Here is a 16,668-nt window from a genome sequence, read left to right as displayed (position 1 = left end):
ATGTGTGTGTGCATGAGTGTGGAGGCCTGGAGACAACCTTAGCCCCTTTGCCTCAGGTATCATCCACCATATATTTGGAAACAGGGTCTTTTACTGGCTTGAAGCTTGACAGTTAGGCCAGACTGTCTGGCCAGCAAGGCCCAGGGGCCCTGATTGCTACACTTCTGGGGATTGGATTACAAGTGTGTACCGCCACACCACGCCTGCACTGCCACACCTAGCCTTTTCCATAGGTTATGGGATTGAATCTGATTCTTATACTTGTAAGAAAAGCACATTACCAAGTGAGCGTCTCCCCAGCTCTGACTATTTTATTAAAGGAATTTTTAATATTAAAAAATATATCTACTTTCAATAAGTAATACACATGACAGATGAAATGAAAAGCATATCTACTTTGGCAATCTAGGAAATGCTGGGGTGTTCCTGGAGTAGGGGTAAAGCCAGGGAGCTACAAGTGGGGGAGGGGCCCTTTGTTTCATTAGGTCTAGAATAAACGTTTACAGCAGATAAAATCTTGTCTCCAAATGAGAAGTCCGGCTTCGCTGTATTGAGTCTTGTGTGGTTTGCACACAAGGAAGTGGGACCGCAGAAGCTGGGGAGGAGCCAAGCTGCATTCATGGGGAGCACCATCAGCAACTGTGATGGGTGAGATCCCATTGCACCCCCCCCCATGGGCAGAAGTGTATTTGCCAAGGGAAGGCATCTCATCATCGCAATGACCCTTGGCACACCTTCTCTGCCTCTGGGTTTCCCACATGTAGCAGGGATGCCTTAATTTATGTGGTTCTAACTGGGGCCACCATTTCTCTTTCCGCACAGAAGAGGTATCTGCTCTCATCTAGTGCTAGAGAGGCTCGGAGTAAGCCCCAGATTGATTGGCTTTTAGATCAGTTAAGCCCTTGTCTAGAAGGACTTGAGACTGACGCCAAAATCAGAGACTTTTTGTTTTTTTTTTTAAAGACCCTTTCAGACAAGTTCAGAATACTGTTTTATATCCTTTTCCCAGAATATGATAAATGTTCCTAATTAAAGGGAGTGAAGGAAACATACACATACATTTGGCTCCCAGCATCTGAGGCATTTTGTTCTAGAACCTTCTAAGGATTCCAGTGTTTTTGGATGATCTAGTCTCATATGTAAAATGGCACAGTCTTTGTATACTCTAGGTCTAATCCTCCTTTGTATTTTTTTTTAAGATGTACTTGGAGGATGAGTGTGTGTGTGTGTGTGTGTGTGTGTGTGCCCTATATGAGTTCACTACTTGTTTCAGCCAGCAGAGGGCGTCAGATTCCCCCTGGAGCTGGAGTTAACATGTGGTTGTGAGCCACGGGAGACACCGCCCTCTGAAAGAGCAGCAAGTGCTCTTAACTACTGAACTGCCTCTCCAGTCTCCCTTCTGCATCTCTTAAATCATGTATAGATCACTTACACTACTAAAGTCGTGTAAAGTGTTTTTCTGTGTTGTTTAGAGAATAACCATGAGGGGGAAATCTACATGCTCAGCACAGATGTAATTTTACTTTTTCAAATAATTTTAATCTGCAGGTGGTTGAATCCACAGTGGTTGGAGCACAGAGGGCTGACCCTGCATGTGTGTGTTGTGTGTTTAAACAGGGAAGTATGCAAAGACTGGCATCCATGCCTTTTAGTTCACATTTCCCATGCAAACTTCTCACACTTGAGTGTGGAAGTCAACCGAGTGAAAAGGCCTGCACTGTGAAGCCAGCGCTGTGAGTGGCACTAGCGCCACCTACTGGCTTCCTGTGGTTTAACAGCGAGAGGAGAGTTTAAAAGTCTATTCTGAATTTAAGATCTTTAAATTGGGAAGTAAAAACAATCAAGTTTGTCCAGCACATTGTGATTACGCTTACAGAGAACAAAAAAGAATAATTTAAAAAACTTTAATTATTGTGGATGTTTATGTTTAAAGTTAGACATGTGGTAGAGTCCCATGGACAAGTGAGTGTGTCCAGAGGAGCCATCAGGCTGGAAATGAGCTGGGAGCTGTAGGAATTCAGGGAGAGTTGGGGGCACTGGGGAGGATATGGGAGGATATGCTGGAGCTGACTGTGGTCTTAGAAACCAGTCTTGTGGAACCAGGGGAGTGTTGTTCTGGTGCAGGGCCAGGTCAGAGCCACTGGGTGGCACTCTCAATGAGGAAAGCATTGGGTCTCTTTCAGTGTACAGACAGCATTCCTGATATTGGCTGCTCTGAGTCAGTATTTAGCCCTAGATCACAGGTGCGTCCCTTACAAAGTGAAGAGGGGAGCCTGGAGCTTGCTAGTGTTGCTCCAGGATTCTGTGTGACTTTGGTGGAAGTCTGCTGAGTTTGGCAATGCTCTTTATTTTATTATTTCTTATTTTGTGTGTGTGTTTGTGTGTGTGTGTGTACGTACGTGCGCATGCACATGCACAGATGCATACACACTTGCCACGGGACACGTGTAGAGGGCAGAGTTTATCTACATGGTGTCGATTCTCTCCTTCCACTTTTACACAGGTTCCAGGGATCAAACCCAGGTGGCCTGGCTTGCACAGCAAGCACCTTTATCCACAGAGCCATCTCACCAGCTCCACCATGTCCTTAGATTAAGAACCATCTTTTTTAGACCGTGTCTGTAACTGTGATCTCAGCTTTGTCATTGCTTTATGTAAAGAGGGTACACACACACACACACACACACACCTCTCAAAGGGAATAAGAGACCGTTCTTCATTCTGGAGCCATATTTGAATGATGATGGCCTAGAAACATGCATTTAGGGTACTCCCCCAATGCCTGTTCCAATGGTAATGTTGTGAAGTGTCTATAGTTACAGAACAAAAGGAAGTCCTAAATCAAGGTACTTTTCAAATACATTGTCAGGAACATCGGCAGGCAGGGAAATCTCTGGTATATGTCGTAGGTGCTTTCTGATGATGCTCTTAACTTTGGGTGGTTGACTACTAATGGTCTATTAAATTAATATACATCAGAAGGTTTCACATGACAGTCACAAAGATATTAGGTCAGATACAGCTGGGCAATTAATAACAGCCCAAGATAACTTGCCTCTGGATCTGCAACATTCCTACTCTCTACTGTCAGCAAGTTCTCATTAGTCAGCCACCCAGCCTTGTAGACTCTTTAACGCAGGTGTGTCTTTTTCTCAGAACTTCCCCTCATTGTAACAAAATCAACAAAGTCACAAGTCAGTCACCCCAGGCCACTTGGGACTCATTTTGAAAACTGCATACTGAATTAGTCACCAAGGAATGCTGAATTCCCACTTCAGTGGAGAAGTATACTTTAATCTGTCAACACCTGGTATGCAGAAGGAGAGGCACATTTGAGCTGGTCTAGGGGCAGCCTGGGAGAGGCACATTTGAGCTAGTCTAGGGACAGCCTGGGAGAGGCACATTTGAGCTGGTCTAGGGACAGCCTGGGAGAGGCACATTTGAGCTGGTCTAGGGACAGCCTTGGGGTGCAGCTAGGGACATTTTCCCTCCTTCCCCTGAAGCCCAAAGGTTTGTCTGTGCCACAACTTCACCTTTCCCAAGACTGGGACTCCTTGGTAATCTCTCCTGACATTTTTTTTTTTGGCCTAGTTTGGAGATATTGGCTTTGATGAAACTGTCAGTGTTTCAAATTTTATCCCATTTATTACCTGCATCTTATCCCAAATCCGGATGTCACTACTGAGTCTCTTCAGAACCTTTTATGTTAAGCAATATCTTTTCCCCACCTCAGTAGAACATCACTTTTAAGAACATTGACCAAAAGAAAGGTGGTTGTCCCAGCTTTTTCGGTCTTTGACTCAGTGAAGGCTTGCCTTCCATTGCGTGGAGCAGTAAGCACTTGTGCCATGAAATAAGACCAAGCCTGAGCTCCTTCGTTGTTTTCCACTTTAACTATTAGACATCATTTCATTGTTTTTCTTTTCCTCACCCTCTTTTGTGATGACGTTTTCTTGGTCTGTGTATATATGAGTGCTTGTGTGTGTGAGCACATGTGTGCCTGTTGAAGGTCAAGGTTGATCCCACGTGTCTTTCTTGATTGCTCTTCACTGCATTTACCAAGGCAGGGTCTGTCACCAGACTGGAGCTCACTGATACAGCCAGTCTAGCTAGCTGGCTTGCCCTGGCATTCCACTTCTACCTCCCAGTCATTAAGATTATAGGTGGCCACCACACCCACCTGAACATTTTATGAGGAGGCTGGGGATTCAAACTCAGGTCCTTGTACTTGTGCAGGGACAGCTTTATCCACTGAGCATCTCCCTGGCTACCAACATAGCTGTTTGGTTAAAGTGAGAAGATAGAAACATAGTCTGCTTCTCCATCTTTCTGGGCACTAGAATCACCCAGAGAGCTTCAGAAAAACCTTCAAAGCTGCCAGATGCTGGTGGGAGCAGGTTGGGTATTGGGTTCTTGTGTGTGTGTGTGTGTGTGTGTGTGTGTGTGTGTGTATGGGTGTGTATGTGTGTATGAATTCTGTAGGTATGTACATGTGTATGTGTAAGGGTGAGTATGTGTGTTTGTATGGGTGTGTGTATGCGTGTGTGAATTCCATAAGCATGTCCATGTGTGTGTAAGGGTGAGTGTGTGTGGTGTGTGTGCGGGTGTCTAGTACCCAGCAGACTGGCTTTCCTATAGAGTTTCATGTTGTCAGAGCGTCTGGCCAGCCTCCTTTAGAAGCTCCTGTACCCAGTGGCAAGCTGGCAGTCATCATAGAAGAAAAGCCTGGGGACCAGCAACCAGGGCCAGGAGCAGGGACTTTAAAAACTGGTCCATCTCTTCCTGCTAGCCTTAGGCTCTGGGTCCTGGAGGCATTCTGTGGCATCATGATAACATGCAACACAGCAACTGTTGGAGTCCACGGTGTAGGAGTGTCCCATAGGTGACAGGGATCCATCAAATTCACAGGTGTGTCCAACATTTTAACATTGCAGCACGGTGTTATTGACAAAGCCAAAGGAAGGAAGAAGGAAGGAAGGAAAGAAAGAGAGAGAGAGAGAGAGAAAGAAAGAAAGAAAGGGAGAAAGGGAGAGAGAAAGAAAGGAAGGAAGAAAGAAAGCTAGCTAGCTCATCCTCTATATTACATAAATGTATGGTTTTGTGTTGAGCCACATTCATAGCTGCTGTCTTGGCTTCATGAAGCCTGTGGGCTGTGGGTAGCCCTGTCTGAGAGGCTTTGCCAGTAGAGAGTGAGGTCAGTTGTTAAACAGAAAATAGAGAATGTGTGTACACACGGGCTTGCCCTGTGAGTACGAGTGAGCTTTCCCTTCATTTGCATGGACTTGTCCTTGCCTTGGTTTGAAGCAGTGGTTCTCAACCTTCCTAACGCTGCGACCCTTTAATACAGTTCCTCGTGTTGTGGTGACCCCAAACCATACAATTATTTTGTTGCTACTTCATAACTGTAATCTTGCTACTTTTGTGAATCTTAATGTAAATATCTGATATGCAGGATATCTGATATGCAACCCCTGTGAGAGGGTCATTTGACCCCCAAAGGGGTTCCAACCCACAGAGAACCACTGGTTTAAAAAGGGTCCCTTTCTGCCTTACACATAGCTACACTGCCCTGAGTCAGCGAACAACAGAATGTCATGCTTTTACCAGCAGGGCCTGCCCCTCACATGGAAACCAAAGCAGGGTATATTTACAATTCCCAATGAAATGACTTTGGAAGTCCAGCTCATCACCTCTGACATTTGGCAGAGCAACAGTGCCATGGCCTTGGGGAGCCGAGTCCTCACAGAATAACTTGTCTGAGGATGAAGTGTTAAGTTTCTGGCTCTTTAACCAGTTGGTAGGGTAATTTCCCTTCTGTCCGTAAAAAGCAAACTTCTGAACTGGCTCTCCACAGGCCCCAAGTCCACACACACCTCCTGCAGTCAGAGATCCCTATGCTCATGTGTGAGGAGTGGCCTAGAAGACATTTGTACACTTGAACTTTAGAATCAAGCAGACCTGAGTTTACCAGTTGTGGGACTTTGAAAATTTATTGATTTCCCTTTCTGAAAACTAGAATTAATAAAAGTATCTGCCTGAGAGTGTTTTGTGGGCTAGAATTAAATGAGTGTGCATGTGTGTGTGTGTATACATAGATATACATATAAATGACATTTTATCAATCTATCGATCTATATTTCACTTATGTTCATTGAAACAACATGGAAAATACCTAATGAATAGTAGCTACTACTAATATTACTGCTCTCAGTAAATGGTTTCCTGTGGTGCGGGTACATTGTGGAGGTAAGTGATTAGAGTATCCACTTGATAATGTCCCCTATACTCAGGGCTGGCCTTCTCTGTGGGAATCTTGGGAACCATACTGACCTCTCTTCTTTTCTAAGTTGTGTGCTACTCTCTAGCTTAGCCATAAAAATACTTCTTCGTTTTTGTTTGTTTGTTCTTGTTTCTGAGTGGGACTACAGTCTCATGTAGCCCAGGCTAGTCTCAAACTCACTATGTAGCCAAGAATGATCTTGAACTTCTGATCCTCCTGCCTCCACCTCACAAGTTCTGGGATGACATGTGTGTATCACTTTGCCCAGTTTATATAGTGCTGGGGAGTGAACCCAGCGTCTCATGCATGCTAGGTAAGCACTCTGCCAACTGAGCTACCTCCCTCATTGGGCTCTTGAGAAGCATAGTTAAGTTCTCTCTATCTCAAGAATCTTCCACTTTAAGTGGTTCAGCTATTTGCTGGCACACAATTCAATTCAAAATTGTTGTTCAATATGCTGAGATGGGCAACACAAAAGGTTGCTCTGAGAAAGTGCCCTAGTACTTCCCATAGCTGGTAAGTAGGTCCCTGAGGGTCACGGAAGAGCCAGGGTCCTGAAGCTTCAACCCTAACCCACTCAATTGAATGTTCCCAGATCATGTCGCACGAGCTCTTCTCGACATTTAGTCTCCGGCTCTTTGGAAGATGATAAGATGGTAGAGGCAGAGGTGGACGCATCTTACTGGGTGTGATTAGAAGAACAGTTGTACAGTCTGCGGGGAAGAGTTGGTGTGTGTCTGTACAGAGCCCTGGAACAAACAGGGAAGATATGCTATTCAGAGGAACCCTTGATCCCTGTGGATTGCTCATGAGAGTGTGAGAACACTCAGAAAGTAGCCTCTACAATACAACCTTAAACTGCAGATCAGAGACCTCAGAGATCCACGGTATATTTCTGTTTTGAAACTTGGGTTCCTAGACATCAAAGTAAAAACTGCACTGAAAAAAAGAGACTATTAAAAATAATTGAGAAACTGCCAGGTGGAACTGCCCCAGAAGATGCTCACGGAGAAGAAGGGAAGAGAGGCGAAGTGCATCAGTGCTCTGGGAAGGAGGCGCCCCGAGCTGGATCACAATCCCAAAAATGCAGATGCAGCCAAATGACCTCATAGTTTGGTTGTGTTTGTATATGATGGCCCTCATATTTGAAGATGGCCCTCTGGGTGTCTTCTCTGAGTGACTGTCTGCAGTCATTGTCCATTAAGGTCTCTTCTTGTTTAAGGAAAGTTTGGTTTGCTTTTAACCCTCTGGCCATTTTGCCTGAATAGACATGGTTCAAACAACTTCAGGAAAAGTGGGAGTGTGCCCAATGAGAAGAGAAATACACCTAGCTAAGATGTATGGGAGTGAGATAAGCAAGATGTGCATTATGCATAATTTATCTTCATAGAGGCCTTTATTAATCACCAGCATGCTGTTAATTCATCAAAAGGTAGCAAGGGTTGCTGGGAGCTAGTGGGTAATATGGCAGCAGTGTTAGGTAAGGGTGGCATCAGCCTCCATAAGCCAGCAGACCTGGGTGATGCAATGAGTATCCCTCTGCCCTTGGCACTTCTACAAGTCTCTTACTTTGTTGTTTCTCTGTAGGAAAGTGTGTGTGTTGGGTGGATGCTGCCTTGCCAGTGTTTGCCTTGTCTTTTTATATCTGTGCTCTTGTCAGCTCCAGCTTAGGGGGATAAGGACAGGAAGGAAGCAGAGGAGACGGTGCCACACCTGTAAAGGGATCTTGGTGGCATGAACTTGACTGTGGCCCATTTAAAGCCGGACCCCACATACTCTGTAGGGGTTTGTGGAGTGCTGGAGTCGGAGTGGAAAAGCACGCATCCCCTCATGATTCTAGACGGTAACTTACTTGTGCTCTTCCCAGGAACTCAGTCTCTGGTATCTCTTCCAGAGCAAGTCACTACCCAGTTTTAGAAGGTGACATCATGTGACTTAAAGGAGTAGCCCTGAACTCTAGAGAAGGTGGATCTTGGGTGACTCTCTCTGCTGCCATGGTGTGCTCATGTCTGTCTGACATTTCTCCTCTCTTGGGTTGTGGTCAGTCCCTGGAAGCCAGGGACGCCCTGTTCTAGGATCAGGTGGGAAGTTGCTAGAGTGTAAACACTCTCCACATGTTTCTCGAATGCCGTTCTCTCTTCCTGTCCTGACCCTGGTTGTAGGCTAAGTGGTGATCTTCTTAGATCTGGGTCTTTTGCTTTTCAACGGTTTGCCTCGACGTACCATCCTGTGTCTTAGATCTCTGTCTTCTGACCTAGGTTAGCTTGGTCAGACTTAACTTGCTACCAAACCTGACTCGTGTTCAAATCCTTTGTCATGCTATTCCCCCTTTTCCCTCCCCTGGCTCTCATTTGGACCCTTTGCCTGGACTTCCAAGACTCTTTCTTGTCTTCTGGCCACTCTCCACCTCATCTAAAGGCAATAGTGCTCAAAACTTGGAGCAGGACTCACTTATAGCCAGTGAACATGTTATCCTTTCAAAGTCTAATGGCTCACATAGTATAGTTGCTTCTTTATTTTAAAATCTTACTACTTTATGTAAAACCTGATGTTTTTAGAAGTATCACAAAGAACACAGTTGGGTCAGCCTTTCTTCTCTGTGTATTCTAGATTAAAACAAAACCACAAGAACACACAGGCCATACATAGCCAGTGCCTTTAGTGTATAACCTTTGTCAACCTGGTGAATGGTCACTATGGATTGGGGGACATAGTGCTGTCCTTGGCTGGCTGGCCAGGCTTCTGTGAACTAATGCTCAAGCCCTTCACTGAGTTTTGAAATCAATCCCTTTACCTTCCCTCCTGATAATTTGTACAAACTCTCTGTCCTGTTGGCATGGATCATTTATTGAAAAGTACTTGAGTACTGTTACTATCTGCCAGTCAATGGGATTTATTTGTGGCATCTCTTACATAAATACTGTGTTTTTCTATGGTTACAGTTATCAGTTTTCTACAATGTTGTATGTCTTGTTTGTCATTTTCTGTAATAGTTTTAAAGTTGTGTTTGTCATCTTTATCTTTCATTGGCATCCACGTGTCCATCCCTTCCCCTTTCCATCTTCTGTTTTGGTCTATGGCACTTACACCATATTCCATGTGTTTTGCCTTGGTCCCTCTGTGGTCGCTTTTCATATTTTGTTTGTGTCTTTATCCCCTTTATAGAATGGAAGCTCTGTGAGGGCAGGGTCTTTGGCTTGTTTCATTCATGACTGTATTCCTAATGTCTAGAATGGTCACTGGTATCCAGTAGGTGCTTAATAAATACTATTTTTGGACAAATAAAGACTAAGCCATCTGGAATTCATTTTTGTGTCTCTGGTGTGACCAGGGCCTGCTCTTTGTCTCTTCCCAGCTCATCGGAAGCTTGGTTTTCAGTGTCATTATCTGTGTGTGTGTGGTTTTTTTCGTGCCACCTTTGCCAAGCTACAGTTCTTTCCCCCATGCTATTGTCTTTAAATATTCCTTTCCTATCTCTCTGCCAGAGTCTAAAGAGCCCAGTCTTTAGATATAGGAGTTGGGTGTGGGTTGGAGGAAGAGGCCAGTCCAGCCTACCGGTAGCTAGATCATCAGCGAGCCTTTGAGACATACCTTCTGTAAAGTGGCTGTAAACTTGGACAAAGTTCCTTCTCACAAGGGCTTTCCTGAATGATATCTAAACTTGTCAAGGGGGTGGGGGAAAGATGTGCTAAGTGACGTAGCTGGTTCTAAGCCATGTGCCCTGGGAATGTAGAAGCTGGGCAGTCTATCCTAAACTCTGAGTAAATGAAATCTGACCTTGCCCCTACCTCTGCGTCTGACGAGGCTTTGTATTGTAGACAGATCCACAGATTCCCTTATCTTTTCCAACATTCTGATTCTCTTTCCATAAAAGGAAACCAATCATAAGAGTACCTGCTCCTGAGGTGCAGGTATGGACTGGCTGATAGCATATGTGCCAGGCGCTTTATTACCACAGTGCCTCCAAAGGTGAACTAATTCTCCTGTGGGTGGAGAGTCTGTGGGGAGGAGGCAGTGTCTGAATGTGTCTTGCAGGATGGGTTGGATTTTTCTAGGCAGAAATTGAATGGGTGGAAGAGGTCATGCCTGATAAGATACAGAGTAAATAAAACCAATAATATGAAGACCAGGCGGTGTGGGGTGAGTCCAGGCACGGATCTAGTTGGACTGGGTTAGACGAGGGAGTGGTCAGTGGAGAGGCTGGACAATGTGAGTTGAGACCCGCTGGGGTGGGTGGTGGGTACTGAGCCAAGACCAAGGTTGTTAGCACTCCCTCAGCATGCTACTATTGCTCAAGTGAGTCTGAGCCTCAGAGTGGCGGCCTGGATGTTGGGCAGAGGAGAAGGAGAAAGGAGGACCAGTATGGCAGGCTTCATATTCACAACACCAAAACTTTAGGGATCTTTTTGAAAGGACCATTTTTAGGATCCATTTTTTTTTTTTTTTTAAACTGTCTGTGAACAGATGCCCATTGCACTGCTCAGAGACAGCCTTCTTCCCAGCTTCTGGGTTTTTCTCTCTGAACTCATATCCAGACAGGAAAGCTCAGGGACAGATTAGCAAGCTGTTGCTTCCTTTCTCCATCCTACTTGCCTCCTCGGGAGTTTAAAGAATCAGGGAGCCATCTGGGGATGGTGACACATACGACATACTGTGGCCTGTAATCCCAGAACGTGGTAGATGGAGGCAGGAGGATCTGAAATCCAAGGTCATCATCCACAGCTAGCCTGGGCTAATGAAACCCGGTCTCAGAAAATAAAATGGGTGGGGACTACTGGGGAGATGGCTCAGTTGGCAAAATGCTTGCCATGAAAGAATGAGGACCAATGTCCAGATCCCCAGCACTGACAAAAAGCCAGACAGACACCAGGAAGGTCCCTTTAGCTTGCTGGTCAGCCTGTCTAGCCTAATTGGTGAGATCCAGGCTCAGTGAGGAAGCCATCTGCCATCAACTTCTGCATATACACATACATGTGCACCAACATACAAATGTGTAGACAACATAGACAACACACACGCACACATGCACACATGAAAGCCCCAACTCCAATAGGTCCTTTGTCAGGGCAAATCCCACATCACCATTTGTTTCCAGTCCACCTTCCCCCCCCCCCCCAGAGCCATTGTCACAGTGCTAAGGTGTAGGACAGACAGAGCCTGGGTCACAGCACTAGGGAAGCCGTGGCTGAGGTCTCAGCTCTTGCCAGCGTCTTGAACCTTGGTTTCTTGTTGGCGGTGAGAACCACTTAGGGTTGTTTGAGTATCAGGAACTAAGCCGCCTAAGTCCTGATACCCAGTACGTGTCTTCCTTCCTTCCCAGCGGATGCACAGGCTCTGGGAAGCCACTGTGTTCATTCTTTCCTGACATCTCGATAGCTAAGTCATTCTTAGGCACCCAGGAGGATCTACATGCTGTTCTACTCTGAGAAGTTGAGTTCCCATCAATCTAGGTTAGAAATCAAACCAAATGAGATTATCTTAGCTCAGAAGCCCATTTCAACTGATCCTTTTGACTAGCATAGTTCTATTATTATATATTACTTCAAACTTAATAGAAAAAATTGATTAAAATATGCACCCCATTCATATCCAGCCTGGCTGAATGCCACAAGACACATTAATTGAAAGTGGATTTCCACTGCCTACTCAAGCCCATGAAGATGAAGGATGTGCCTTTCTCCTCTGGGCCTTCATTGATTTTTCATTTTCTCCACTCAGAGCTTCATTTAGCAATTTTTCAGTTTCATTTGGTCAGGGCCTTGATTCATCCCCTCCCATGAGGTAATGCACCCTCTTCTTCATCCTTCTGAAGCCATCCTTGCAGGCTGCGTTAGTGCACACAGTCTGATCTTGTCAGATTACCCTGAACTACTATTTTCAAAGGGAGGCTAGGCTCTATTATTTGTAATTTTGCCTTTTTATGGTGTCTTGTCCTTTACCAAGGAGAAAGAAATTTAAACTTATAACTTAAAGGGATAGAGATGTAGCACAGTGGCAGAATGACTGCTCCCAAGGGACTGGGCGCCATCCTCATCATTGCGAATAAACCAAGCCAAACACAGCTCCAAAATATGACAATAAGCTGACAACATGGCACAACTTCTAGACCAGAGTCCTGGTGGTTGGTACCAAACCAAGCCCTTCAGGAGAAGGACAGAATATGCTCATTATGTTCATGGTTTCACTGTGTAGTATAAGGGAGTAAACATGACTCCTGGTTTGCCAAGGGGATAGGTAATGACTCTGCCAGATCGCGGAGCAAGAGATTGGGTTGAAAACTAGACCCTCTCAGGACAAGAGGAAGCAAGAAAGAGGTGGATTCTTGAATACTTCAATGGAATTCTAGAAGGTTCTTCCCCTTCCTGTTCTATCCATGTTCTGTAAAATCCCCAACTCAATGGATCCCTAGTGGTTTGGTACTGGTATAGGGGAGGGGAGATAGTTGGAGAGATGACTCAATGAAGAGCACATGCTGCTCTTGTATAGAATCAGAGCTCTGTTCCTGGAGCTCACAACTGCCTACAACTTCAGTTCCAAAAGATCTGACACTCTCTTCTGGCCTCACAGGGCACCAGCATACACACAGTGCACATAAAACTCATGCAGGCATATATACATAAAAATTAAGTACATTGTGAAAACAGTATTGAGGATCTGAGCTAGTTCCTTGTGGGCATTTTATGTTTTCGAATACTGTGACAATGTTTTCCATGAGAAGGTTGTAGGGACTCAGAATAATAAAGTTTTATGTTTTTATTTTGATCTAAAGTTCAGTTTCTGAGTATTCAGGAACATAGACTAGCATTTACACATCTTTGACAAATGTTTCAAAGAGAGAGTCAGCAAAGCTTAAAGCAGAAAGCCCTGGTTGGGTGGCTAGGATGTCCTCAGGAAGGAAGGACTAGCACAGCGAAGTCTTAGTGATGATGGTAGGCGTGGCTTCTGCATTAGTGCTAATGCACTCCTTGCCGCCCTTCAATCCCTGGCCTTAAATACATGAGCCTGTGGGCTTTGTGGCTATCCCTAAAATGAAGAGCAACCATATAATAAAACAGATTTTTAAAGGGAATAGAAAAAAATTGCCATAAATGTAGCCTGGCTTCTTTCTATTTCAAGACTTTAAACAGTTGAATCAGCGTGACTATTGGTATTTTTTGTTTTGTCCTGGTTTTAGCTCTGAGAAAACAGCCATTCATGAGCACCACACAGAACTGTTTCAGTCCATTCATGAATCAGGCAGTACTACACACTAATGTGTCAGTCCAAGGCATCACAAGGGCCACATGGGAGAAACTTTAATGAGGTGTTGTCTGAAGCAAGACCAAAAAAAAAAAAAAATATTGAGGACTGAGGAGGTAGTTTGGTTCCTAGACTGCCTGCCTACTGTGCACAAAACCCTGGGTTTGATTCCCAGAATTAGCTAGGCATGGTGGTGCAATCTTCAAGTGGAGGCAGGAATCAAGTTCAAGGCCATTCTCAGTTACATAGGGAGGTCAAGGCCAGCCTGGGTTCCATGAGACCAAATTAAAAAAGTATGTGTGTGTGTGTGTGTGTGTGTGTGTGTGTGTATGTGTGTGTGTGTGTGTGTGTGTGGTTAAATTAGAAAGCACCTAGTTAGAATATAGTTGGCAGTTTCTGATCTCTGAAGCCCCTACCTATAGGTTTACAGATAGGTTCTGCTTCAGTATTTGCTTCTGATTGGTGATCCTCCTAGTTAAGGGCAGTTGTTGGCTTCTGATTAAATTTAGGTTTCATCTTCTTAAGCCAGTTCTTGGCCAGTACCTCCCCAAGAGGTTCTATGTGCTTCGGTCAGAATCCCAAGCATTGAGCCCTAATTATTTTAACACTTTCCCAGTTTACAGCCTCTCAACCGTAAGAGTTTTACTCAAACCATCCCCATCATGACTGGTTTGTCTTTGTCTCCATATACGACTTCTAATTGTGACCAACAGGGTGTTTATTTCTTTGTCTAATAATAGGATCTTACACTGTAGCCTAGGCTGGTCTGGAGTTTGCTAAGTTGCCTCTGCTGGCCTGGCACATGGGACAATCCTCCTGCTTTGGTTTCCTGAGTTCTAGGATCACACATGTGAACCACTGTACCTACCCTTGATGGTGGTTGTTGTTTGAGGTAGGCTCTTGTAGTTCAGAGTAGCCTCAGACTTACTATGTAGATCCTCCTGCTGGTCAGTACCCCCTGAGTATGGATATTACAGGTGTACACCACGACCCCAGTTTTATGAGGTGCTGGTGATCAAACCCAGGGCTTCATGTATGCTAGGCGAACACTCTTCCAATAAGCCACATCTTTCAGTGCAGATGCGGGGAGGGAGGAAAGTGGACTGTACACATGGCTCTGGGGCATGTCATCTAGCTGGAAGGGATCTTGAATGCAGTCTGCTTCAGTGTGCTTCCTCTCTTGCAAGGCCTTAGCCACATCTGTTATCATTTCCCAGTAGGATAAGAAAATACCTAGAGAATATTTTTTCTTAACAACCTCTGTCGATCGTCTCTCATATCAAATGCTTATTTGCAGCTGTATTTCTTCACTAATTTCTCCTCATGGTTCCCAAGTTCCACATTGAATTATTGTGCTTCCTGAGCCTCACACAGCTGGGTATTGGTCACATAAATTCAGCTAGAGACGGTGTCCTTTTCTATTATCAGACATAAGCTGACCTGTATCCTCTGTGTTACTGCTAGGAAGAAAAGCCCAGAACGTTGCGAGTCTTAGAACCTCACGGTGCACAGAGTCTGTTCTAAACTGTGTCTGGAGAGGGGTTGTGTATATGTGTGTGGGGGGTGTGTGTGGTATGGGTGTGGTTTGTGTCTGTCTATATAGGTGTGGTATGTGTGTGTGTATGTACATGCGTGTAGGTGTAGGGGTGTGGGTGGTCTATGGGTACATATCTGTGTGTGCGTGCTTACGGAGGCCAGAATAAAACCTCTAATGTAAGTATCACTCCTCAAGAGCAATCAACTTTCATAGTTTTATCTGTCTGTCTTTCTGTCTGTCTATCTATCTGTCTATAGAGACAGGGTCTCTCACTGACCTTGTGCTTACTGGTCACTAAGCCCCAGGAATCTTCTATTTCCTGCTTCCCACCACCAGGCTTACAAGCTCACCACCAATCCTGACTTTCTTTTCTTTTCTTTTCTTTTTTTCTTTCTTTCTCTCTTCCTTTCTTTCTTTTTTCCCCCCTGTTTTTCGAGACAGGGTTTCTCTGTGTAGCCCTGGCTGTCCTGGAACTCACTTTGTAGACCAGGCTGGCCTCGAACTCAGAAATCTGCCTGCCTCTGCCTCCCAAGTGCTGGGATTAAAGGTGTGCGCCACCACTGCCCGGCTATGCCTGACTTTCTAAATGCATGTTCTAAGGATCCAACTCAGCCTTGTAACTAGTTGACTTACTAAACTATCTCCCCAGCCCTGTTCCAACATTTGTGTGGGCTTTCTTCTTGGTCTGGTTGGTAACTATTTTTGAGGCAAAGTGAGAGGAATCCTTTCACTACAGTAACCTCTTTCCAAAGGAGCTAATGAGCCTGTGCAGTTTGTGAGCCCCCTGCCTCCCCAGACAATGCCAGTGTATGGCCATGCTTAAAAGTGGTTGCTTAGCTCAAACTATAGATGAAAGTGTCATAACTGTTGTTAAAGAGGAGAAAAGCAATGATCAGCTATAGCAAGCTATAATTGTCATTTCCCTTCTCCTTAAAAAAAATTAACTTAAAAATTGTGCCTATGTGTACCTGCTTATCTGTATGTGTACCACTGTGTTGCACCACTGTGTGCAGTACCCACAGAGGCCAGGAGAGGGCGTCAGGTCCCCTGAAGTTGGAATTCCAGGCAGTTGTTTGCCACCCAGATTGAATGCTGAATCCTGGTCCTCTGCCAGAGCAGTAAGTGCTCTTAACCAGGAAGTCATCTTTCCACACCTTCCCTTCCCTTTAAACACCGAATCAGCCTCAGGGCTTAAAAACTTGGCCTCTTGCAAGATCTTTTTAATGTAAATCATCTGTTCAGTGTGGTGCCATACTGATGGAGACAGGCATTATTAAAAAGCATCATTTTAACCTCAGTTTAAAGGTAACAGGTAAGATTCTGTGCTGCCTAGAGCTGGACCTCAGTGTGACATTTAAATTCAGCTAGGAGAATAATATTAGGTCTTGAGGAGGTCACCTATAAAAGGCGGGAAAGTGGGCCCCCTGACTTTTCACTTCTTAATACCAAAACTTGATCAAACCCAGTATTTTGGGTCATTTGCCACCACCTGGTGACAGCTAGACCTAAATGCAGCTTTCCTTAAGAATAATTGACCCTTCTGAAGGTCAAGTTACAAATCAGTCACTGAGGGCCTGGGTGCTAGAGCAAGTCTGGAATCTTAGCACTCAGG

At 44.9% G+C, this 16,668-nt stretch overlaps 1 protein-coding gene across 2 annotated transcripts in view; it reads left to right on the top strand.

The window, feature by feature from the left end:
• Myzap (myocardial zonula adherens protein) overlaps nt 1–16,668 on the top strand; it is an 89,743-nt gene that overhangs the window by 47,992 nt on the left and 25,083 nt on the right. Inside the window, exon 11 of one of the 2 annotated variants that reach the window (XM_031343880.1) lies at nt 6,876–9,585. The exons of the other annotated variant lie outside the window; for it this stretch is intronic. Coding sequence (XP_031199740.1) covers nt 6,876–6,929 — 54 coding nt within the window. The 3' untranslated portion in view covers nt 6,930–9,585. Of the gene's footprint in view, nt 1–6,875; nt 9,586–16,668 lie in introns of those variants that run through there. 2 annotated transcript variants of the gene reach the window in all.

This window comes from Mastomys coucha, unplaced genomic scaffold (genome assembly GCF_008632895.1).
Source record: "Mastomys coucha isolate ucsf_1 unplaced genomic scaffold, UCSF_Mcou_1 pScaffold23, whole genome shotgun sequence".
In the NCBI taxonomy this organism is placed as follows: Eukaryota; Metazoa; Chordata; class Mammalia; order Rodentia; family Muridae; genus Mastomys; species Mastomys coucha.
Note: the sequence above shows the minus strand (reverse complement) of the source record. Positions and strands in the feature narration are given on the sequence as shown.